The sequence below is a fragment of the Symphalangus syndactylus genome, chromosome 9 (assembly GCF_028878055.3).
Source record: "Symphalangus syndactylus isolate Jambi chromosome 9, NHGRI_mSymSyn1-v2.1_pri, whole genome shotgun sequence".
Lineage (NCBI taxonomy): Eukaryota > Metazoa > Chordata > Mammalia > Primates > Hylobatidae > Symphalangus > Symphalangus syndactylus.
The window spans coordinates 68,745,874-68,770,678 of record NC_072431.2 but is presented as its reverse complement, the minus strand read 5'-3'; the positions used below and the strand labels follow the sequence as shown (position 1 = coordinate 68,770,678).

Sequence of the window (24,805 nt, the reverse complement as noted above, 5' to 3'; positions counted from 1 at the left end):
TTAGTTTATCTGAAAATGTCTTGGGATAATTTGTTATGCAGCAAAAGCTCACTGATACAACCACTTTCTTTCTTTCTTTTTTTTTTTTGAGACAGAGTCTCCCTCTTCTTGCGCATGCTGGAGTGCAGTGGCGTGATCATGGCTCACTGTAATCTCTGCCTCCCAGATTCAAGCAATTCTCCTGCCTCAGCCTCCTGAGTAGCTGGGATTACAAGCACCCACCACCACGCCTGGCTAATGTTTGTACTTTTAGTAGAGACAGGGTTTTACCATGTTGGCCAGGCTGGTCTTGAACTCCTGACCTCAGGTGATCTGCCTGACTAGGCCTCCCAAAGTGCTGGGATTACAGGCATGAGCCACCACTCCCGGCTGATACAACCACTTTCTTAAGAGCCTAGAAAAAAAATCTAAATAATGTTTGTTACAGTTTATCTAGAATCTGTCTATATGACAGCAGGGAGACCCTTATCTAATGTACTCTACTACTGAAAGCTATTTCAATACTGTGATGCTCATTCACCAAATTATGGCCAAGCCACTATCTGTGAACTCTTATCATCTTGGTATGATGATGCTCACTGTTGCCAAGGTAATCCTGCTAGTGGGAGGAGAAGGATGGGTAATGCATTCTTCTCTGAGTTTACGACTGCCTGAAACTTGTGACTCTCATTCCTGCAGTGTGGAGCCAATAGACAATTAGCTCCCTGTTATGCACCCAGAGTCCCCTAGTTCTAAACTTGCTCACTTGAATCAACTTTGCGCCCTTCCCCTCCCTCATCCTTTTCATCCACAAATTTGCACGTCCTCTGATTCCTGCCTCTAAATATTTCCTCCCAAAATTCCAGACTATTCTGAGACCCGAATATTCTTACTATTCTGAGACAGATGCAGATAAAGACAGATCTTTATCACTGGTTCTCTTGCCTCCAGACTCTCGCAGTTCCCATCTACCCTACCCAGTCCTGCAGGTTATAATCATACCATTCCTTGCCTCAATCTTCCATTGCTCCCATGGTCCACCAATTTAAGAATAAACTTTCTACCATGACTTTTTACTCTATGGTCCAACTTACCTTTTCAGGCATAACTCTTGCTTTTCTGGCTTAGTCTGATAGATTATATGAGGTTTCTCAACAACAGCCAACCGTCCAGCCTGCCTTCCCTGTATATGCAGGATATTCTCTCCCTAGCCCCACCCTGTCTCCACTGGCTCCATATAGCCCCCACCCAGATATGATTCTTCCAACTTACATAATCTTGTATTTTATAAATGTGTCTTTCTTTGCTATAGGTTTTTTTATTGTTATTTTTAGCAGCATTCTATCCATTTTTATCCAGCATAAGGACCAACAAAAGTATCTTGCAAAAATAAAATGCTCTATAAATGTCTTTGGAAGTGAATGGGATTACTCTATTTGGCTCCTGGGCTCATGAGGAGAAATGAACGTCATTATCCACACCCTAATGCATTAGGAAAAAACCCTCTGAGCTCAAATACAATTAATTCTCATTTAGGGGAAAAGAATTTTCCATTTGAGATGATCTAAGAGACACATATAACTATTAACCCAAATTTAACAGCCTTGAAGGGAAACTAGAATACGCAGGTTATAGCCAGATAAACAAAAACCAGATAAATAATTGCAGAATGACTCCAGAACACAGCAAAATCCATCAGATTATCAATAAAAACATGGCTTGCAATTGCTTTCCTATTAAAGGACTTTCTCTTGATTTTAAAATCCGGCAGTCAGTGTAGAAAACAATGGCTAAATGCAAAATGTAGGTTTCTTGGCGGGGCACAGGGGCTCACACCTGTAATCCCAGCACTTTGGGAGGGTAAGGCAGGAGGATCACTTGAGGCTAGGAGTTCAAGACCAGCCTGGGTAACATAGTGAAACACTGTCTCTATAAAAATAAAATAAAATAAACTAGCTGGGCATGGTGGCACATACTTGTAGTCCCAGCTACTCGGGAGGCTGAGGCAGGAGGATCGCTTGAGCCCAGGAACTTAAGGCTGCAGTGAATTATGACTGCACCACTGCATTCCAGCCTAGGTGACAGAGCAAGATCCTATCTCTAAAACAAAAAAACACCAAAAAAGAAAAGTTCAGGTTTCCCAGCTTCTACTCAAGAGACAGAGAGATATATTCCATTAATTCAGATCTGCTTTGGAGTAAATTTATTTATTGCTTGGTAAAGCCCAGAAGAATGGTTTCTTATGACTGCAAGTACATGTGCATATTCTTGAAATTGACAGTTTCTCCTTTATTATCCTGGGTGTTTGGGAAGTTGGGCCAAGCAAAGAAAGAGGCAGCCCAGCAGTGGACAGGAGCCCCTCTAGGCTGTCCTGAGAGCAAGGACCCAGTCCCAGGCATAGAGGATACAGGCCTGAGAAGATGGTCTGTCTCCATGGGCCTGTAGACATCTACAGAGGATGCTGCCTTTGGAAAATTCCAAATGTCCAATCCCAAACTGAATATAGAAAATAAATGTCTCACAGTGGGCAAGTGGTGGCTGCCTGAGAGCTGGGGTTAGAAAAGGAGCATGAGAAATCCTTGAGGGAGATGGCAATGTTCTGAATCTTGATTTCAAGGGCAGCTTCACAGGTGCACACACCTGGCAAAACTCATCAGACTGCACACTTTAAATAGATGCAGTGTATTTATTTACCTTACGCTTCCATATAGTTGATTTAAAAATATATACAGGAGCTTAGAAAGCATGCTATGGAACCAGATGGTTCCTACAGAGAGGGCCAGCTCCTGGGGGCTGGGATGGTCCCAAAGGCCCAAAGGCCCTTCCTCCGCTGGCTTCTCTCTTCTGCCATATGACTCATCATGCTGGATTCAAGCATTATGTTTCCAGAAAATGCATTTGCTACTTGGAATGAATGGAGATACATCTTTGTGCCACAAAAACCTCAGGCTGATTTTCCCGCAGAGACAGTTCTAGGAGTGGATAGATCAGAGCAGTTCTGATGGAGGCAGGGTCTGGCCCACATGACCTGTGGAGAGACCCGGGGCCTCTCTTGGTGTGGGGCACCAGGATGAGAGCTGGAAGAGCTGGGTGAGAGAGGAAATGCACAGTCCACTCCAACTTCTAGGGGATCAGGAGAATATTCCTAAGCACATCTTCAGAGCACACCTTTGACTGCTGAATTGGTTAAGGAAGCAAAGACTTTATATCTCAATAGGACAGACCGCTGATAACATGAATTTCTTTTTTGTCTCTATAGGTGAAATGGCAAGGGAGGGCTGTATCCTGTTTCAGTGTGGACATGCTAGCAAGCACTGGCTTTCTGTACCATGGCTCAACAAGCTCACTTTCTTCATTTGCCAACTAGAGCAGCATTTCTGACCTTGCTATGTCATTAGAGAGACAGGAGAGTATAATGGTTAAGGACTTGGACTCTGGGGCCTGCTTAAGAAATCCAGGCTCTGCTACTTAATGATTTTATGGCCCTGGGCCAATTACTTTAGCCCTATGGGACTCTGCTTCCTCATTTTTTAAAATGGGGATAATGGCCGGGCACCGTGGCTCATGCCTGTAATCCCAGCACTTTGGGAGGCCGAGGCAGGCGAATCACTCGAGGTCAGAAGTTTGAGACCAGCCTGGCCAACATGGTGAAACCCCGTCTCTACTAAAAATACAAACATTAACTGAACATGGTGGTGCACATCTGTAATCAGAGCTACTTGGGAGGCTGAACCTGGGTGGCAGAGGCTGCAGTGAGCCGAGATTGTGCAGCTGCACTGCAGCCTGAGTGACAGAGTGAGACTCCATCTCAAAAAAAAAAAAAAAAATCGAAAATTGGGATAATTATAGATTACATCATAGGGCATTTATGGAGATTGATACAGTTTGGCTCTGTCCCCACCCAAATCTCATCTGGAATTGTAGCTCCCACAATTCTAATGTTTTGTGGGAGGGACCAAATGGGAGGTAATTGAAACATGGAGGTGGGTCTTTCCTGTGCTATTCTCAAGATAGTGAATAAGTCTCACAAGATCTGACGGTTTTGTAAAGGGGAGTTTCCCTGCACAAGTTCTCTTCTCTTGTCTGCCACCATGTAAGACGTCACTCTCACCTGCCACCATGATTGTGAGGCCTCCCCAGCCACGTGGAACTGTGAGTCCATTAAACCTCCTTGTTTTGTAAATTGCCCAGTCTTAGGTATGACTTTATCAGCAGCATGAAAACGGACTAATATAGAGATTGAATAAAATAATGAGAAGCAAATGTGGATATTAGCTTTCCCGACCTCACCCACCATTGAATAACTGGGGTCTTGCTCCAGCTTTACCAAGAACTTATTTTCTTTCCTATAGATTCTTTTTTTTTTTTTTAACTTTTTTTAAAGTGCAGGGGTACATATGCAGGTTTGTTACGTAGGTAAATTTGTGTCATGGGGGTTTGTTGCACAGCTTATTTCATCACCCAGGTATTAAGCCTAGTACCCATTAGCTATTTAATATTTTTCCTGATCCCCTCCCTCCTACCACCCTCCACCCCCAACTCTCCAATAGGCCCCAGTGTGTGTTATTCCCCTCTATGTGTCCATGTGTTCTCATAATTCAGATCCTACTTACAAGAGAGAAGTTATTTGGTTTTCTGTTTCTGTGTTACTTTGCTAAAGATAATGGCCTCAAGCTCCATCCATGTCCCTGCAAAGGACAAGATTCCATTCTTTTTTATGTCTATAAAGTATTCCATGATGTATATGTACCACATTTTTTTAATCCAGTCTATCATTGAAGGGGCGTGCAAATCAAAACCACAAACATGGATTTTCTTCCCAGGATCCAACCTGGGATCCCACATTGCATTGTTTTGGTCCTGTCTCCATATATATATATGTGTGTGTGTGTGTGTGTGTATACATACACATATATGTACATATGTGTATATATATATCTATATACACATATATGTACATATATGTGTATATATGTATATAGATATGTATATATAGATATATACACACACTATATATATACACACTATTTATATTATAGTATATACTTAAATATACACCTATATACTTATAGTATGTGAAGACAACAAGGATGAAGAACTTTATGATGATCCACTTCCACTGAATACTAACACTAGTATATAGGTATCTTTCTAAGTATATACTATAACAAATATGTACTTATGGCTGGGTGCGGTGGCTCATGCACTTTGGGAGGCCAAGGTGGGCGGATCACTTGAGGTCAGGAGTTCAAGACCAGCCTGGTCAACATGATGAAACCCCATCTCTACTAAAAATACAAAAATTAGCTGGGTGTGGTGGCGGGCACCTGTAATCCCAGTTACTCTGGAGGCTGAGGCAGAAGAATCACTTGAATCTGGGAGGTGGAGGTTGCAGTGAGCTAAGATCACACCACTGCACTCCAGCCTGGGTGCCAGAGTGAGACTCCATCTCAAAAATAAAAAAAAAATAGAAGAAAAATAAAAGAATTAAAAAGTACTTATATACATATGCTGTGTATGTATAATAAAATTATGTAGCTTGTTTTATGTGTATGTGTATGTGTGTGTATATATCTCACTATGAACTCACTGAAAATAATCATTCAACAGATACTACTGTTCCAAGGAGAAATCAAAGCTCTGTGAATCAAGCAGTCAGGGATGAGGCTACTGTGAAGTTCTGCATCGCTCTGCTGAGCCTCCTAGCATAAAGAGTAAGGCACTAAATACATTCCACCAGGAGGCTTTACATCCCCCTCTTTGTCCTTCAGAAACAGTGACGTTGTTTCCTTTTTAATTCAGTGATATAAAGACAGCCTAACAAATCAATATATTTCTTTGAAAAAAAGAAAAGCCGAAAGTAACCTTCGGTAATAATAATAGTTGTTGTAGGGTGGCAGGACCATGGATGATTTAAATTTGTGTTTTTCAAACTCTGAAATGCTGTTGTGCCTTTGGTAAAAAAGAAGGGCCAGGCACACTGACTCACACCTATAAATCCCAGCACTTTGGGAGGCTGAGGCAGGAGGATTGCGGGAGGCCAGGAGTTTGAGACCAGCTTGGTCAACACAGTGAGGCAACATAGCGAGACCCCATCTCTATAAAAAATTTAAAAATTAGCCAAGCATGGTGGTGTGTGGCTGTGGTCCAGCTACTTGGGAGACAGAGGTGGGAGGATTGCTTGAATCCAGGAGGTCGAGGCTACAGTGAGCTCTGACTGTGGCACTGCACTCCAGCCTGGGTGACAGAGAGAGACTCTGTTTCAAAAAAAGAAAGAAAGAGAGAAAGAGAGAAAGGAAGGAAGGAAGGAAGGAAAGAAGGAAGGAAGGAAGGAAGGAAAGAAAGGAAAGAAAGAAAAGAATAAAAAAAAGAGGAGCAGAAGTGACTTTCACTTATTTGGCTGTGGAATTTAATATCCCTGGGCAAGGGAGAAAGGCTCAGTTGGTGACATGGCTACCACTCTATTGTTCAATCTGAGTTCCTTATTCCAAGCCCTAACATGAACACAAAACCTGCCTGAATGACTTTTTGTGCCTGGAGAAAAGTCAGTTAAACTTCTCGGAAGACACAAAAGTCTCAACTCACAATCTCCACTGGAAAACAATTTATGTCTGTCATCGTGATTTCCTGGAAAGAATAGCTCATCAATCCATTCTGGCAGGAAAGAAATAGTACAGTAATTCCTGCTTAACCCTGAGTCTTCCTCAGGCAAAATCAAATACAGGCATATCTTGAGATATTGCAGGTTCAGTTGCAGACCACTGTAATATAGCGAATATTGCAATAGAAAGGCAAGTCACACAAATATATTGGTTTCCCAGTGCATAAAAAGTTATGTTTACACTATACTGTAGACTATTAAGTGTGCAAGAGCATGCCTTTTAAAAATGTGCATAGCTTAATTTAAAAATACTTCGTTGCTAAAAATACTAGTGCTCATCTGAGCCTTCAGTAAGCTGTAATCTTTTTGCTAATGGAGGGTCACGGCTTGATGTTATGGCTGCTGACTGATCAGGGTGGCGGGGTGGTGGCTGCTGAATGTTGGGGTGACTGTGGCAATTTCTTAAAATATGAGAATAACAAAGTTTGCTGCATTAATTGACTCTCTCCCTTCCATGAAATATTTCGCTGTAGCATCCAATGCTGGTTAATAGCATTTTACCCACAGTAGAATTTCTTTCAAAATTGGAGGCAATCTTCTCAAACCCTGCCGCTGATATATCACCTAAGTTTATGGAATATTCTAAATATTCTCTTGTGTCATTTCAACAGTATTCACAACATCCTCATCAGGAGTAGATTCCATCTCAAGAGACCACTGTCTTTGCTTATCCGTGAAGAAACAACTCTTTGTCTGTTCATGTTTGATCATGAGATTGTAGCAATTCAGTCCCGTCTACGGGCTCCCTTTTGGTTCTCGTTCCCTTGCTGTTTCCACCACATCTGCAGTTCCTTCCTCCACTGAAGCCTTGAAACCCTCAAAGTCATCCACGAGGGTTGGAATCCACTTCTTCCCCACTCCTGTTCATGTTGCTATTTTGGTCTGCCATGAATCACAAACATGCTTACTGGTATCTAAAATGGTAAATTCTTCCCAAAAAGCTTTCCATGGACTTTGCCAAGACCCATCAGAAGAATCACTATCTATGGCAGCTACAGCCTTACAAAATGAATTTCTTAAATAAGACTAGAAGGTCAAAATTACTCCTTCATCCATGGGCTGCAGAATGGATGTTGTGTTATCAGGCATGAGAACAACATTCATCTTTTGGTACATATCCATCAGAGCTCCTGGGTGACCATTATCAATGAGCAGTGATATTGTGAAAGGAATCATTTTTTTTCTGAGAAGTGGGTCTGGACAGTGGGCTTAAGGTAATCAGCAAACCGGCCAGGCACGATGGCTCATGCCTGTAATCCCAGCACTTTGGGAGGCCAAGGAGGGTGGATCATGAAGTCAAGAGATTGAGACCATCCTGGCCAACACGGTGAAACCCCATCTCTACTGAAAATACAAAAATTAGCTGGGCATGGTGGCGCCCACCTGTAGTCCCAGCTACTCGGGAGGCTGAGGCAGGAGAATTGCTTGAACCTAGGAGACGGAGGTTGCAGTGAGCTGAGACTGTGCCACTGCACTCCAGCCTGGTGACTGAGTGAGACTCTGTCTCAAAAAAAAGAAAAAAAAAAGATATTCAGTAAACCATGCTGTAAACAGATGCACTGATACCCAAGCTTTGTTGTTCCATTTCTAGGGCACATGCAGAGTAGATTTAGCATCATTCTTAAGGGCCCTAGGATGTTCAAAATGGTAAATGAGCTTTAACTTCAACTTAAATTCACCAGTTGCATTCGCCTCTCACAAGAGAGTCAGGCTGTCCTTTGAGGCTTTGAAGCCAGGCATGGACTTCTCCTCTCTAGGTGGGCCCAAGTCCTAGATGGCACCTTCTTCTAATAGAAGGCTGTTCTGTCTATGTTGAAAATCTGTTGTTGAGTGTAGATACCTTCAGCAATGAGTTCAGCTAGATCTTCTGGAGAACTTGCTGCAGCTTCTCCATCAGCACTTGCCGCTTCACCTTGCACCTTTATGTTACAGAGACGGCTTCTTTCCTTAAACCTCAAGCCAACTTCTGCTACCTTCAAACTTTTCTTCTGCAGCTTCCTCACTTCTTTCAGCCTTCATAGAACTGAAGAGAGCTAGGCCCTTGTTCTGGATTAGGCTTTTGGCTTAAGGGAATGTTGTGGCTGGATTGGTCTTCTAACCACTAAAACTTACTCCCTATGAGCAATGAGGCTGTTTTGCTTTCTTAGCATTCATGTGTTCACTGGAGTAGCATGTTCAATTTCCTTCAATAACTTTTCCTTTGCCTTCATAACTTGGCAAATTATTTGGCACAAGAGGCCTAGCTTTTAGCCTTATTTGGCTTGTGACTTGTCTTCCTCACTAAAGCTTTTAGAGGCCATTATAGGGCTGTTAATTGGCTGAATTTCAACATTGCTGTGTCTCAGGGAATAGAGAGGCCCAGGAATTGGGAGAGAGATAGGAGAATGGCCCGACGGTGGAGCCGTCAAAGACACACAACATTTATGGTTTATGTTTGCGGTCCTGTCCGGGTGCAGCTCATAGTGCCCCGAATAATTACAATAGTAACATCAAAGATACTGATCACAAACCACCATAACAGATATAATACTAATGAAAAAGTTTGAAATATTGCAAGAATTACCAAAATGTGACACAGCGACAGGAAGTGAGCAGGTGCTGTTGGAAAAACGGCACCCATAGACTTGCTCGGTATCATGTTGCCACAACCCTTCAATCAGTGAAAAAATGCAATTATCTACAAAGTACCATAAACTGAAACGCGATGAGACGAGGTATGCCTGTACATGTGCCTTTACTTCTGCAACTGATGGGATGGAATTGCTGCAATCTTGTGATCAAACAGGAACAGATATAGAGTTGTTTCTTAATGGGTAAGCAAAGACAGTGGTCTCTTGAGAAGGAATCTACTCCTGATGAAGATGTTGTGAATATTGTTGAAAGGACACAACAGAATATTTAGAATATTTCATAAACTTAGGTGATATATCAGCAGGAAATATTTAGGAACTCAAGCCTTCCTGTGCTCTGTACGTGGACTACGAGAGTCACTTCTCAGGGATAATTAGAAAAACGGAATCGGGGGTTGGAAATAGAAAAGAGAAGCAAAGCAGATGGCAGAGAAAGAGGCTTGGGTCCCCCAAAGCCTCGGGGAAAATCTCAGCAAGCAGAAAGCATGTAAAACTGCATTGCATGGAGGTCTGCAAAGAGGGAGGCTGATGGAGGCAGGGCCCGGGAGGCAGCAACTAACAACCCGAAGTAATAAAATCAGAAACATTTTGAATATTTTGAGAGAAGATGAGTCAGAAGAGCAACAACAACAACAAAAAAGCCTGTTAATATTCTCACTATCTGCATGCAACGAGGTAAGACGAATTTATGTGTTGCACTGGAATGCAAAAGGAGAGGTTTTAAAAAATATGGCATAAGAGATTGAAAATGGAAAATGAAAATAAGTGGTTCAGAACCTCTGTGGTGTCGAATTTCAGATACACAGAACACCATCAGCATTTCCTCTCCTGTTTCTGTTTCATCTCCCATTTGGGCGTGCAGCAGGTTTTCTCAGCATCAAAAGTATCTGGGTCTGGTGGCTGACACTTGTAATCCTAGCACTTTAGGAGGCTGAGGGGGGAGAATCACTCGAGCCTAGGAATTTGAGACCAGCTTGGGCAACATAGCAAGACCCCATCTGTACAAATAATACAAAAAAATTAGTTAGGCATGGTGGTGTGCACCTGTAGTCTGGGAGACTGAGGTTGCAGTGAGCTATGATTGCACCACCGCACTGCAGCCTGGGTGACAGAGCAAGACCCTGTCATGAAATATATAATTAATTAATAAAAAATTTTTAAAAAGTATCTGCCTTCAGTCCCCCAACTCTGTTTTCCAGAAGGTCTACGGATCCCCTGATTTGAACCCCATGGTGATTTCTAGGAATTGGGTTCTCGCGGATGGAAAGGGATGACCAAGCTTGCTTCTTATCAAATGGGAGAGGCATATTCCCAGAATCTCAGGCCTGTTTTCTGGACCAAAGCCATCTTTTCTTGGGCGAAACTTCAATGTGTTCTCAAAGGCTGCGTTGCCTGAGCTCCGACACTTACATGATAGCATCTGGAAGGCAAGAGGCTGCTGGGTGTCACTCACTTCTGTGTTTTCCAACAACAACCAGGGGTGCCTCCTACATGCTAATAGCTTGCCAGAGCCCCGTCACGCCAGCAGGGCACGGGTGCCTTATTGGCACAATGCATCATAATGACAAGGTGTTTGGATGATGTATCGCTTAAAAGATGAAGCCATCAGAGAATGAGTCCAAGATCAGATTGAATTTAATTACAGGATAAAAGAATCTCATCTGTCATTTTGGTGATGAATTAACTGAGAGAAGAAATGTGAGTCTCTCGGAAAAGGACGGAGAAAAGGAGGAAAATGTATTGACAGGGAGGACACACAGAGGAGAGGTCACTAATGCCCTCCCCTGAGCCTACTGAATCAGAAAGGTCCTGGGAACAGAGCTTGACACCTTCCAACAGTGACTCCCACCCTCAATTCCTTCCCATAGTGCACACCTCGCCTTACGAGCATCTCATTACAGCCAGTAGCTGTTTCAAAGAGTGCCTGCTGAAGTCTCCAGGGCCATTTTTGCGGACCCTGCTAGTCACACCTTGTCCATGGTATGGGCTGTGGAGGGGCAGTGAGTCTCAGCTCGGGGACAAAGCTGCATCAGAATCTGCAGGAACGTGTTAGGTTTGAACATGTGCAGATGCACGCACGGGCAACTTCTATGAACACTCCCTCAACTATGGTCCTCAAAAGTGATTGTGATGTGTATAAAAGTATGTGGATGGCTGGGTGCACTGGCTTATACCTATAATCCCAGCACTTTGGGAGGCAGCGGTGGGCGGATCACTTGAGCCCAGGAGTTTGGGACCAGCCGGGGCAACACAGTGAGATCCCTATCTCTACTAAAGTTAAAAAAAAAATAGTCTGGTATGGTGGTGTGTGACTGTAATCCCAGCTACTCAGGAGGCTAAGGCAGCAAGATTGCTTGAGCCCAGGAGTTCAAGGCCACAGTGAGCTCTGCTGGCACCATTGTGCTCCAGCCTGGGTGACAGAGTGAGATCCTGTCTCTAAACAAAATAAATCTTTTTAAAAAGTATATGTGGGCAGAGGGAGGAGTGAACTACACAAGAAGTTCAGGGGAATATTGAACTGCTCTGTGTCTTGATTATGGTGTGATCACTTGATCATATGTGCTTGCTAAAACCTGCAAAATTATACACTATAAAGAGTAAATAGGCTGGGCGCGGTGGCTTACGCCTGTAATCCCAGAACTTTGGGAGGCTGAGGCAGGTGGATCACCTGAGGTCAGGAGTTGAAGACCAGCCTGGCTAACATGGTGAAGCCCCATCTCTACTAAAAATATAAAAATTAACCAGGTGTGGTGGCAGGTGCCTGTAATCTCAGCTACTCGGGAGGCTGAGGCAGGAGAATTGCTTAAATGCAGGAGGCGGAGGTTGCAGTGAGCCAAGATCGCGCCACTGCACTCCAGCCTGGGTGACAGAGCGAGACTCCATCTGAAAAAAAAAACAAAAACAAAAACAAAAAAAAAGAAAGAGTAAATATTGCCTTAAAAATGAAAAACAAAAAAAACAAAACAAAAAAAACCCCCAAGAACCTCAATTATATAAAAACTAAGATAGTGTTATAAATTAAAAAAAAAAGTAAACTGGGACACTAGGCCTAAACAGGGCCTGTCCTGGGCAGACAGGGACATATGATCACCACCTATATGGCCTAACACATAGCCTTATCCAAAATAGATGCTCAGTCGGATGTGAGGGTGATCTGGGTGCAATATCTGTCACCCCATTGATTGCCAGGGTTGATTCAGCTGATCTGGCTGGCTAGGTGGGCGTCCCCTTTCTCCCTCACCCCTCCACGTGCATCCCTCCTGAAACTGCATGCTTGGTTGAAGAGGATGATCATCCTCAGTAGAGGAAGACCAGTCTTTGGTCAAGGGTATACGAGTATCTGCGCTCCCCTGCTAGAACCTCCAAACAAGCTCTCAAAATAGATGCTCAATAAATAGTTGTGGACTGAAAAAGAAAAGCACCTGTCAATGCTTGTTACCATGTGGAATCCTAGGCCCCATCTCCACTAGGTCGGGGGTTGGACTTTGGAAGAGGCAGTAACAATAAGTCCCCAGAGGGTTCACTGCGTCAGTGGACCGCACCTGAGATGCTGAGTAGAAGCCCCAGCCCTTGATCCCAGCACTGGAGGATCTCCATACTCTGTCCCTTTTGGGCCGCCCTGAACCACCTGCTTCTGCCAACTGTGTGATTCTTTCCTGAAATGTGCCTCGTGATTCCAGCCTCTGCACCTGGGCTTTCACTTCCATTCCTCTCTGCTTCCTTTGAGTCTTTCCACTGTCTTTTGCTGTGGCCTGGAGAACACTGAAGGGTTCAAGGATATGAGGTGCTCTCCAGAATTCACCAGATGCAGAGCAGAGTACCCAAGACCAAAAGATATGGGACATTCGTTTGACAGTTGGCTTTGCCCTATCTGAATCTCCATGTTCTCATTAATAAAAAAAAAAAAAAAAAGCAGGTGGTGCCAGGCAAGGTGGCTCACATCCATAATCCTAGCACTCTGGGAGGCCGAGGTGGGAGGATAGCTTGAGGTCAGGAGTTTGAGACCAGCTTGGGCAACATAGTGAGACCCATCTTTACAAAAAAATTGAAAAATTAGCTGGGCATGGTGGTTCATACCAGTAGTCCCAGTTACTCTGGAAGCTGAAGCAGGAGGATCGCTTGAACCCAGGAGTTTGAGGCTGCAATGAGCTATGATTGCACCACTGTACTCCAGCCTGGGTGACAGAACAAGACCCTATCTCAAATAAAAAATAAAGTAGAGGGGATGGGAGGAGGTTACTATTTACCAGACAGAGTAGTTGGAAGGATTAAACATGTCACCAGAAACAGATATGGGTCTTATTGTCAGCATTTTTGTTCTTTAACGCAGCCCAGCCCTGGCCCAGAGTGTTCAGAGCTGTCCCTAGGCAGGGGCTGGAACACGCGGTTCTGGGGCCACAGTCCATTGTATGCTGCACTGTCAAACCCTGGGCTGCGGGTTAGCTGCAGTGACCCGAGAGAGCAGATGCAGAGCCATCGGGGGAGTTTAGGGCTAAGAAAGATGCCACAGTGGGTCCCTGGGGTCAGCACTACCCCTAGCCCCCTCTTTCTTCCTGATAGCTCCTTTGCCTTTCTGGAGAAATCAGCAGCTGTGGCTGGAGAAGGTTGACCAGCTGTCTGGAGAGGCACAAAAAGAAGGGCCTGGCAGAGAAGGGTGCACTCCGTGCACGGCAGCCAAAGTGTCCTGGTTTCATTGTGGTTGCTCCAGCTTGGGGACCCACCCTAGGCCTGGGCGCAGAAGGGCAACAGCCTGGTAGAACCGGGGGTCTGTGGGTCTCCTTAGACAAGAACTTCTGCTCCAAATGTGTTCAAGCCAACACTAAGGCTGCTACTGCATCCTTGATGGCTTTTTTTTTCTGAGATGGAGTCTTGCTCTGTTGCCCAGGCTGGAGTGCAGTGGCATGGTCTGGGCTCACTGCAACCTCCGCCTCCTGAGTTCAAGTGATTCTCCTGCCTCAGCCTCCCGGAGTAGCTGGGATTACAGGTGCCCGCCACCACGCCTGGCTAATTTTCGTATTTTTAGTAGAGACGAGGTTTCACCATGTTGGCCAGGCTAGTCTCAAACTCCTGACCGGAAGTGATCCACCCGCCTTGGCCTCCCAAAGTGCTGGGATTACAGGCGTGAGCCAATGCGCCTGGCCTTTACATTCTATTTTTAAATAAAACTCAGGCTTCCAAAAAGAAGCGGATGTTTGTCTAATTCTAATTAGTAACCAGCCAAAACTGAGGCGACAGACATTTCCGAGCAAGCAAGGCTCTCTGAGTGGCCGGGAACATCTTGTTGACAAACACATGCTGCAAGACAGGAAATTACCCTCCTCAGTGCCTATTTTATCTGTTTAATTGCTGTTTGATAATAAATTACAACATAGAGTCCATTAATTAAGCTAGCGATGTCCGTGAAGCACCAATTCCTTCTGCTGGGAGCTGCTTGGTTACAGGAGCTCTGATTCTGCCACTGTTTGCACCCATGGCATTTTGGGAAGCAGTTTAGAAGGATTCCAGTTGGGTGACAGGACTCCTTGCACAGAAGGAGTGGGTTTGGGAAGCAGGGGAGCTTTGATGAGTGAGTAGAGGGACAGCCTGGCAGCTGGAGAGCCATGCCAAGCGTTCTCTAATTCAGGACACGTGGCTGAACAGAAAGCAACATCAGATTGACTTTTTAAAAAGCAGCTGACGGAAAGCAGCCAGGGCCCACTTAACAAGTGTCCATCCCAGAGCCAGGGGGAGCCATGAGCAGCCTAATCCGGTTTGCCGTTCTAAATCAACTCAATCTAATCAGCTCCATGGCAGGAGCTTTCACTTGGAAAAGTTCCATACGCAGGTGGAGCTGGGAAAGATGAAACTCAGCCATTTCCTAACAAAGGTGCCACACTGTGCTGGGAGTGCCACTAAGCTCCCAGCGGGAAAGGAGACTTGATGTCTGCCTCCTGCCTGGGGAGGGAGTCAGAAGGTGGTCACCTTCAGAGTGAAAGCCCTCATTAAATTTTAACCACAGGCTCAAGCACAGGGGCTCACACCTGTAGCCTCAGCACTTTGGGAGGAGGAGGCGAGAGAATTGCTTGAGGTCAGGAGTTGCAGATCAGCCTGGGAAGCATAGGGAGACCTCTATTTCTACGAAAAACTTTTTAAAAAATTAGCTGGGTGGGGTGATGCATGCCTGTAATCACAGCTACTTGAGAGGCCGAGATGGGAGGATTTCTTGAGCCCAGGAGGTCAAGGCTGCAGTGAGTTATGATTGTGCCACTGGACTCCAGCTTGGGGGACAGAGCGAGACCTTGTCTCTAAAAAAAGAAAAGAAAAGAAAAGAAAAAAAAGTTCTGACCATGTTGTCCTGAAATTATGCCACCCAGGCATTCCTGCTGGTCTATCAGGGTCCCACTGGGCAGAAGCTTGAGGGACGGGCTATAGAGGAATAAAGGCTCCAGACAGAAAGGTTAGGAAGGTCAAGTTCACAGCAATCTGCCCCAGACTATGTCTGGAGGTGTGGGCATCACAAGGGTGTTAAAGATGCTGGGGTACACAGATGGGTGGGGGACCACAGGGCCACAGAAGGCAGACACTGCCGCCTTAACATCCCAGCCCTCAGGGTCACCCAAGTGCTTCCTGAGTGGCTTTAAAAACCTTCCCCTGAGGCCAGGCGCAGTGGCTCATGCCTGTAATCCCAGCACTTTGGGAGGCCGAGGTGGGTGGATCACCTGAGGTCAGGAGTGACCAACATGGTGAAACGCCATCTCTACTAAAAATACAAAAATTAGCTGGGTATGGTGGTGGGTGCCTGTAATCCCAACTACTCATAAGGCTGAGGCAGGAGAATCGCTTGAACCCAGGAGGCGGAGGTTGCAGTGACCCAAGATTGCGCCATTGCACTCCAGCCTGGGTGACAGAGCGAGACTCTGTCTGAAACAAAACAAAACAAACAAACAAACAAAAAACAAAACCTTCCCCTGAAACACCCAAAGCAAAATGCAACTGCTTAGAGCCACATGGGGAAGCTATGGGATCAGACCATCTTTACTTTCTTCCACATTCACAGGACGAGTGGACGTCCTTGGAGCAGTTTTTGATTATGCCAGTATCTAACTTGGATAGCCTCTATTACGTCACCGTTAATAAGTGCGCCATTTAAATGTGACTTATTCAGAAGATTGAACAAAGAAGTCTGGGAGTTAAGTGCTCTTTTCACAGCTACTCTTGGAGTTAATTGCCTAAAAGGATGATCCGGCACAGCCACGGGGCCCAGGAGTGGGACTGCCCTGGGCTCAGCCTCTGGGATCTTGCTGCCTGGGCCAGCGGCTGTGGGTATCCTAGGAAGGTGGTGTGGGGAGTGTGCTGGGCCCTGCCTCCCACCCTCTGTGTCCCCTTTCTTCAAGTCCTCTAGGCTCAGTACCACAAGTCGCTATATCCAACTCCTGGCCATCTCAGCCCGAGACTAGCTGGGGCTTTTCATTTGGTCTATTTCAAGACATAGCTTCTTAGATAGTCCCCTCTGGAACTGCTGTAGGCAGTCTAAACATATCACCTCTCTCACCCCCAGGTGAGCCTTCCAGTGGCTCCCTGACATCCTCTGGATCAAGTCCAGATTCTGCTGCCCACTGCAGTGTGCAGGCTGGAGTCTTGGTGCAGGTCTCCTTAGGTCTCTCACCATCTGCTCTCCACCTCTCTGATGCCTTCTCTCTCAGCACTCCCTTCCCTCTTGCATTCAAAGTTCCAGCCAAACTGGGCTACCTCCCACCTCCCGGGCCCCAGCACCCTGGGTTACACTTACTCTACTGTAGATTTCCTGCCTCTTTTCTAGTTCCTCCCCTTCAAGGGTAAATACTTTGAGACCAAAGACTGTATCATACCAGCTGCCTGTGTTACAGAGGTGCCTAGCATTTTAGAGTAGGTAATCAAGACATATTAGTTGAGTGAATGAATGAATGAAGATGTGCACTTATTTTTTTCTTTTTTTTAAGAGACAAGGTCTCACTCTGTCACCCAGGAGTGCAGTGGCATGATCACGGCTCACTGCAGCCTTGAAGTCCTGGGTTCAAGTGATCCCCTCGCCTCAGCTTCCTGAGTCATGTGCCACCACGCCCAACTCATTTTATACATTTTTCTTAGAGGCTGGGGTCTTGTTATGTTACCCAGGCTGGTCTCAATCTCCTGGCCTCAAGCAGTCCTCCCGCCTCAGCCATCACAGCCACCTGCATTACATTCTGTAGCTCAGTACTTTCCATGCGAACCCCCATTTCCCTACAGAGAACCTTCAGGGAGAGGAGAAGGTCTAGGCTTCCCAGCCAACCTCCTGCTCCCCACGGGCACTTTTCGCCAATTGTAGATGGTGATGGTGCTCCATAAATAATTTGGATTTAAATGGACCGCATTTGACTTTTTCTTTTTTTTTCCCTTGAGATGGAGTCTCGCTCTGTCGCTCAGGCTCAAGTGCGGTGTCGCGATCTCGGCTCCCTGAAACTCCACCTCCCAGGTTCAAGTGATTCTCCTGCCTCAGCCTCTCCAGTAGCTGGGATTACAGGCGCCCGCCACTATGCCTGGCTAATTTTTTTTTTTTTTTTTTTTTAGACAGAGTCTCACTCTGTCGTCCAGGCGCCTTCTTGGCTCACTGCAAGCTCCACCTCCTGGGTTCACGCCATTCTCCTGCCTCAGCCTCCCAAGTAGCTGGGACTACAGGCGCCCACCACCACGCCCGGCTAATTTTTTGTGTTTTTAGTAGAGACGGGGTTTTACTGTGTTAGCCAGGATGGTCTCGATCTCCTAATCTCGTGATCCGCCCACCTTGGCCTCCCAAAGCGCTGGGATTACAGGCATGAGCCACCGCACCTGGCCAATAGAGACGGGGTTTTGCCATGTTGGCCAGGCTGGTCTTGAACTCCTGACCTCAGGTGATCATTTGACTTTAAAATGCTTGGCTGTGTTTGGCCCAGGGCGGTAGCTCACGCCTGTAATCCTAGCACTTTGGGAGGCCGAGGCAGTGGATCACTTGAGGTCAGGAGTTCGAGACCAGTCTGGCCAACGTGGTAAAACCCCATCTCTACTAAAAATACAAAAATTAGCTGGGGCAGGGTGGTGCAAGCCTGTAATCTCAGCTACTCAGGAGGCTGAGGCAGGAGAATCACTTGAACCTGGAAGGCAGAGGTTGCACTGAGCACTGCATTCCAGCTTGGGTGACAGAGAAAGACTTGGTCTAAAAAAATAAATAGATAAATAAATAGGATAAAATGCTTGGCTGTGCTGAAAGGCCTGGGTTGTAGGTTGCTTTGCTCACGGGCACTTGCCCCTCTGTGCCTCAGTTTCCTTATGCTGCCTGCCTACTTCCCAGAGTTGCTGCAAAGATTGAAGGGCCCAGGATTTGAACAGTGACCTATCTGGCATTGCTCACCCACCTTAGGAGGAAGGATGAGTATCCGGACAGTGAGAACTACCTGCAGTGATGTGGCAGAGGGTACACAGCTGACCTCGGAGGAATGCAAAACCACTACACACAGAGAAAAACCTGTGAGCCTTGGCCGGGCACGGTGGCTCACGCCTGTAATCCCAGCACTTTGGGAGGCCGAGGCGGGTGGATCACAAGGTCAGGAGATCGAGACCGTCCTGGTTAACACGGTGAAACCCCATCTCTACTAAAAATACAAAAAAAATTAGCCAGGCGCGGTGGTGGGCGCCTGTTAGTCCCAGCTACTCGGGAGGCTGAGGCAGGAGAATGGCGTGAACCCGGGAGGCAGAGCTTGCAGTGAGCCGAGATAGCGCCACTGCAGTCCGGCCTGGGTGAAAGAGTGAGACTCCGTTTCAAAAAAAAAAAAAAAAAAAAAAAAGAAAAGAAAAACCTGTGAGCCTTGATATGGGCACGTGTGGGGATGAGTGTAATTGATGAAGGCAACTTTGCACATGAGTGTGGGCATTCACAGAACAAGAGAGATGAAAGGTGTTTCCAGGGTAGCTCTTCAAGTGCCTTCCGCTTACAGACCAACAAACTGAGCCCCGGAGAAAGGATCTGTGAGCCTGACTTACAACCCACCTTCAGTGTTCCTCTGAAACTGAAATATAAATGTTTTCCTAGTTGGTGGCTTGCCTTTTTCTACTACTGGTTGATGTAATGTTTTAGATTTTGATGAATGTCAAGACTAGTGACATTTTTGGATGTGTTTTCTCCCAGCCTTAGAGAATTTCTGCTAAGCCTTTTGTGTACACACACACACACACACACGTGTGCATGCGCACACCTGTGCACGCACACCACTGGCTAGCACAAAGCCATCAAAGGAAATTCATTTATCAAGACTCTGTTTTTACTTGTTGGTTAATTGCTTTGCTCTTTTCAGGTTATCACATGTGTTCTCTGAAAAGCTCCTGCATTTTAGAGTAGGTGATCAAGACATAGTTGAGTGAATGAATGAACGAATGAATAAATGAAGACGTGTGTTTGATTTTTTTTTTTAAAGACATTCTACAAACATTCTCCTCCTTCCCATCAGTTGTTTGCTCTTGAACCAGCACTTACGGTCCAGCTTGTACTTACAACCAAACTAATGATGCTCCTTCAGGATGGATGTGTCAATCAGATTCTAGTGAAGAAATTTGCTTATTGTTTCTCTGAAGTCGTAGGCAGGTGGATTTGGTTATAATGACAGCCCATGCACATATGGTATATATTTGCATGTTAGCAAATGACTCTGTGACTTATCCACCTTTGAAATATGCACATTGTGACTTACTCACTATGAAACCTGCACATGGATCCTGTTAATATCCGCACTGGTGCGGCCGGTCGCAGTGGCTCACGCCTGTAATGCCAGCACTTTGGGAGACCGAGGTGGGCGGATCCCTTGAGGCCAGGAGTCTGAGACCAGCCTGGCCAAATGGTGAAACCCCGTCTCTACTAAAAATACAAAAATTAGCCGGGCACGGTGGCATGTGCCTGTAATCCCAGCTACTTGGGAGGCTGAGGCAGGAGAATTGCATGAGCCTGGGAGGCGGAGGTTGCAGTGAGCCAAGATCACACTACTGCACTCCAGCCTGGAGGACAGAGTGAGACTCCACCTCAAAAAAAAAAAAAAAAAAAAAATCTGCACGATGCAACAACCACTTATGATTTTTTTCCCTAGCTTCTTTACAGAAATAGCCAGAAAGATTCCTACCTTCTTCTTAAAATCTCAGAATAAATAACTACCAAGGTAGATAGCAACATAGTTTATCCAGAAGGCCTTCAAGGCCCCTGTGGGCCGGAGATGGTGATATTACTTCCTTCCTGGTCAGAGATGAGCTCCTACCTGTGGTCCCCAGCCATGGCACGGATACAATATTGCTGTGTGGTTCTCCAGCGGCCCCTGGTCCAAGCAGACGTCTTTTGCCTTGTTGTTGCGAAGCTGCAAGAATAGACAAAACACGACCCATCAGAGCTCAGCTAGTGGAGGTGTGGATGCCAAGTCACTGTTCTACCATGCCTTGGTTCCAACTTCATGATGGGAAGACAACACGAGCCTCTAAGTGAGGACCAGGGCTCAAATCTTCGCGGTGATCACCTTAGCAAGAAAGATGAAGTCTTAAGGTGGATGGCATGGATGCTAGGTCTCTGACTGTGTCCTGGGCAGCTTGCCCCCCACCCTCACAGCACCTCCATTCCTAACATGAAAGGCAATCTCAGGGAACTTCTGCATATAGGAGCACTGGTTACCCAGATCTTAGGCTTCTAAATGGCTTTGAAGCTTCTAAGTGGCTTCTGAGCTTCTCAGTGGCTTCTAAGGCTTCCAAGTGGCTTGTAAAATCTGGTTATCCAGATGGTTAGGCTTGTAAGTGGGCCTCAGCACCAACATTGGTTTTAATAAACTGGGTAATCAAAGGTTAGCTTCTCAGGTCATTACTTGCATAAAGGCATGAAGAACCTAAAAGCAAATTAGGCTGGACGAAGTGGCTCACGCCTATAATCCCAGCACTTTGGGAGGCTGAGGCAGGAGGATCGCTTGATCCCAGGAGTTCAAGACCAACATAGGCAACATAGCGAGGCCCTATCTCTACAAAAACATTAAAACAAATTAACCAGGCATGGTGGCACACACTTGTAGTCCCAGCTACTCAGGAGGCTGAGACGGGAGGATCGCTTGAGCCCAGTAGTTCCAGGCTGCAGTGAGCTATGATTGCACCACTTCACTCCAGCCTGGGCGACAGAGCAAGACCTATTTCTAAAAAAAAGAAAGAAAAAACCTAAAAGTTTACTATCATAAAATGCTCTAGCAGTATCTATTTATATATTCAAAAACATTTAATGATACCTATTCTGTGCTAAGCACCATCGTAGGTGTTTGGTGTTTGGAACGCACCCACAGAGGAAATAGACAAAAGTCCCCAAAGCAACACTCATGAAACTAGGCATAGGTCTTTGGGAGCATGTGAGAGCTGATCTAATCTGGATCTCCGGGTGCACTGTGATCTATATGGGTATCCATCCCACCACCACCCTAGGGTCTCAATGGGTGGGAAAAAGGTAATGTTGCTGGTCCTCTCCATCTATATTCATTCCCCTCCAGATTATATTCTCCCTGGAAACAAAGAGAGGAAAAGGCATTCTGTTCTTTTTCTTTTCTTTTCTTTTTTTGAGACAGAGTTTCGCTCTTGTTGCCCAGGCTGAAATGCAATGGCGCGACCTTGACTCACTGCAACCTCCACCTCCTGGGTTCAAGCGATACTCCTGCTTCAGCCTCCCGAGTAGCTGGGATTACAGTCGCCCGCTACCACGCCCAGCTAATTTTTTGTATTTTTAGCAGAGACGGGGTTTCACCACATTGGCCAGGCTGATCTTGGACTCCGGACCTCAGGTGATCCACCTGCCTTGGCCTCCCAAAGTGCTAGGATTATAGGGGTGAACCACTGCGCCTGGCCGGCATTCTGTTCTTAATGTACCCAAATTGTGTTTAGGCTCAGACAACTCGGGCAGAGTTTTTTTTTTTTTTTTTTTTTTTGAGACTAAGTCTCGCTCTGTCGCCCAGGCTGGAGTGCAGTGGCGCGATCTCGGCTCATTGCAAGCTCCGCCTCTTGGGTTCATGCCATTCTCCTGCCTCAGCCTCCCGAGTAGCTGGGACTACAGGCACCCGCCACCACGCCCGGCTAATTTTTTTGTATTTTTAGTAGAGATGGGGTTTCACCCTGTTAAGCCAGGATGGTCTCGATCTCCTGATCTGCCCGCCTCAGCCTCCCAAAGTGCTGGGATTACAGAGCAGATTTTTGAATCCTTTTTTTTTTCTTTGAGTGTCAGGGTCTTGCTCTGTACTCCAGGCTGGAGTGTAGGGGTGCGATCATAGCTCACTGCAGCCTCCATCTCCTGGCCTCAAGCAATTCTCCCACCTCAGCTTCCCAAAGTGCTGGGATTACAGGTGTGAACCACTATGCCTGGCCAAGAGCTCTTTACATATTAAAGACATGAATGTTTTAACAGAATATTTACTTTTCATCATGATTTGAGACTTTCCAGGCTTTTAAACTTTGTTCTAATGTTTCTGCAATCAAATCTATCATTCAGTAATTTAATAAATATTTATTGAAGGCCTGGTAAGTGCCTGGCACTGTGCTAAATTTAATGAGCAAAAGATAAATAACATAGTCCCTGCCCTAAAGTAGTCCACGGTCTACTGCAATGTCTGAAATATGCTAGGGCCAACAAGGAGAGCTTCTTTTTTATTTTTTATTTTTGAGATGGAGTCTTGCTCTGTCACCAGGCTGGAGTGCAGTGGTGCAATCTCGGCTCACTGCAACCTCCGCCTCCTGGGTTCAAATGATTCTCATGCCTCAGCCTCCCCAGTAGCTGGGATTACAGGCATGCGCCACCACACCCAGCTAATTTTTGTATTTTGAGTAGAGACAGGGTTTCACCATATTGGCCAGGATGGTCTCAATCTCCTGACCTCGTGATCCATCTGCCTCGGCCTCCCAAAGTGCTGGGATTAGAGGCGTGAACCTCTGCAACCGGCCAAGGAGAACTTCTTTACCCCTTCCAAGGATTCAGAGATAACTGGTAAGAGAAGGTGACTCCTGCCCTAAGCGTTAAAAGCATATGTGGGCTGGGTGCGGTGGCTCACGCCTGTAATCCCAGTGCTTTGGGAGGCTGAGGCTGGAAGATCGCTTAAGGTCAGGAGTTTGAGACAAGCCTGGGCAACATAGTGAGACCCCAACTTCACAAAAGATAAACAAAATTAGCTAGGCATGGTGGCATGTGCTTGTAGTCCTAGCTACTCAGGAGTCTGAGGTGGGAGGGTGGCTTCAGCCTAGGAGTTTAAGGCTACAGTGAGCTGAGATTGTGCCACTGGATTCCATCTTGGGTGACAGAGCAAGGCTGTGTCTCAAAAAAAAAAAAAAAAAGTTGTCTAGAGCCAACAGCAGTGCCTCACACCTGTAGTATCAGCTACTAGGGAGGCTGAGGTGGGAGGATTGCTTGAGCAGAGGAGTTTTTGGCTATAGTATGTCATGATCATGCTACTGTACTCCAGCCTAGGCAACAGAGCAAGACCCTATCTCTTAAAAAAAAAAAGGAAGATCTATCTAAAAAAATCTCATTTTTGATTAATTTGGTTTCTTTCATTTAACACTATAGTCCATCTGAAATATATATATCTGTAAATGGGCCGGGCGCGGTGGCTCATGCTTGTAATCCCAGCACTTTGGGAGGCCGAGGCTGGCGGATCACGAGGTCAGGAGATCGAGACCACAGTGAAACCCTGTCTCTACTAAAAAATACAAAAAATTAGCCGGGTGTGGTGGCGGGCACCTGTAGTCCCAGCTACTCGGAGAGGCTGAGGCAGGAGAATGGCGTGAACCCGGGAGGCAGAGCTTGCAGTGAGCCGAGATTGCGCCACTGCACTCCAGCCTGGGCGACAGAGCGAGATTCCATCTCAAAAAAAAAAAAAAAAAAAAAGGAAGACCTATCTAAAAAATGGTTTTTGATTAATTGGGTTTCTTTCATTTAACACTATAGTCCACCTGAAATACATATATCTGTAAATGGTGATATTCAGCAGATAGAGAAGGAGTAATAGAACCAGATGCCTTAAAATGTTAACATTGATTAGATCTGGGAATTGGGATTTGGAGTAAGTTTGGTTTTCATCTTTATATTTCCGATAGAATGTATGTATTGATTTTATTATTTTAAAAAGAAAGTTTGTAAAAACAAAAGGCCTCTCTCTTCCAAATAATCAGACTATGATCACAATGCCACCCCCACTGTATGGCTCAAAGGACATCATCTATACTGTGGTTGATGTCAAAGGCAGCTCCTGGAGTTGTGCATTGTGCAGTTCACAGACTGTGGAGCTGTACACAGCAGCTCTGGCAGCCTTCTAGCCTAGGTGGTTTATGCCTATAGCCCCAGACACTCGGGAGGCGGAAGCGGGAGAATCGCTTGAGCCCAGGACTTCAAGGCCAGCCTGGCAACATAGTGAGACCTCTATAAAAACAAAAACAAAAACAAAAACACAAAATTAGCCAGATGTGATGATGTGTACCTGTAGTCCCAGCTACTTGGAAGGCTGAGGTGGGAGAATAGCTT

General features: G+C 45.8%; 1 protein-coding gene and 1 long non-coding RNA gene across 3 annotated transcripts in view; one reads left to right on the top strand and one right to left on the bottom strand.

Annotated features, from left to right (window-relative positions):
• Positions 1-24,805, bottom strand: part of GALNT17 (polypeptide N-acetylgalactosaminyltransferase 17) — a 585,888-nt gene that overhangs the window by 18,222 nt on the left and 542,861 nt on the right. For both annotated transcript variants that reach the window (XM_055292944.2, XM_055292945.2), the window contains exon 9: positions 20,541-20,636. In XM_055292944.2, coding sequence (XP_055148919.1) covers positions 20,541-20,636 — 96 coding nt within the window. The remainder of the gene's footprint in view (positions 1-20,540; positions 20,637-24,805) is intronic.
• LOC134731332 (uncharacterized) overlaps positions 1-24,805 on the top strand; it is a 132,821-nt gene that overhangs the window by 44,534 nt on the left and 63,482 nt on the right. The window lies entirely within an intron of this gene.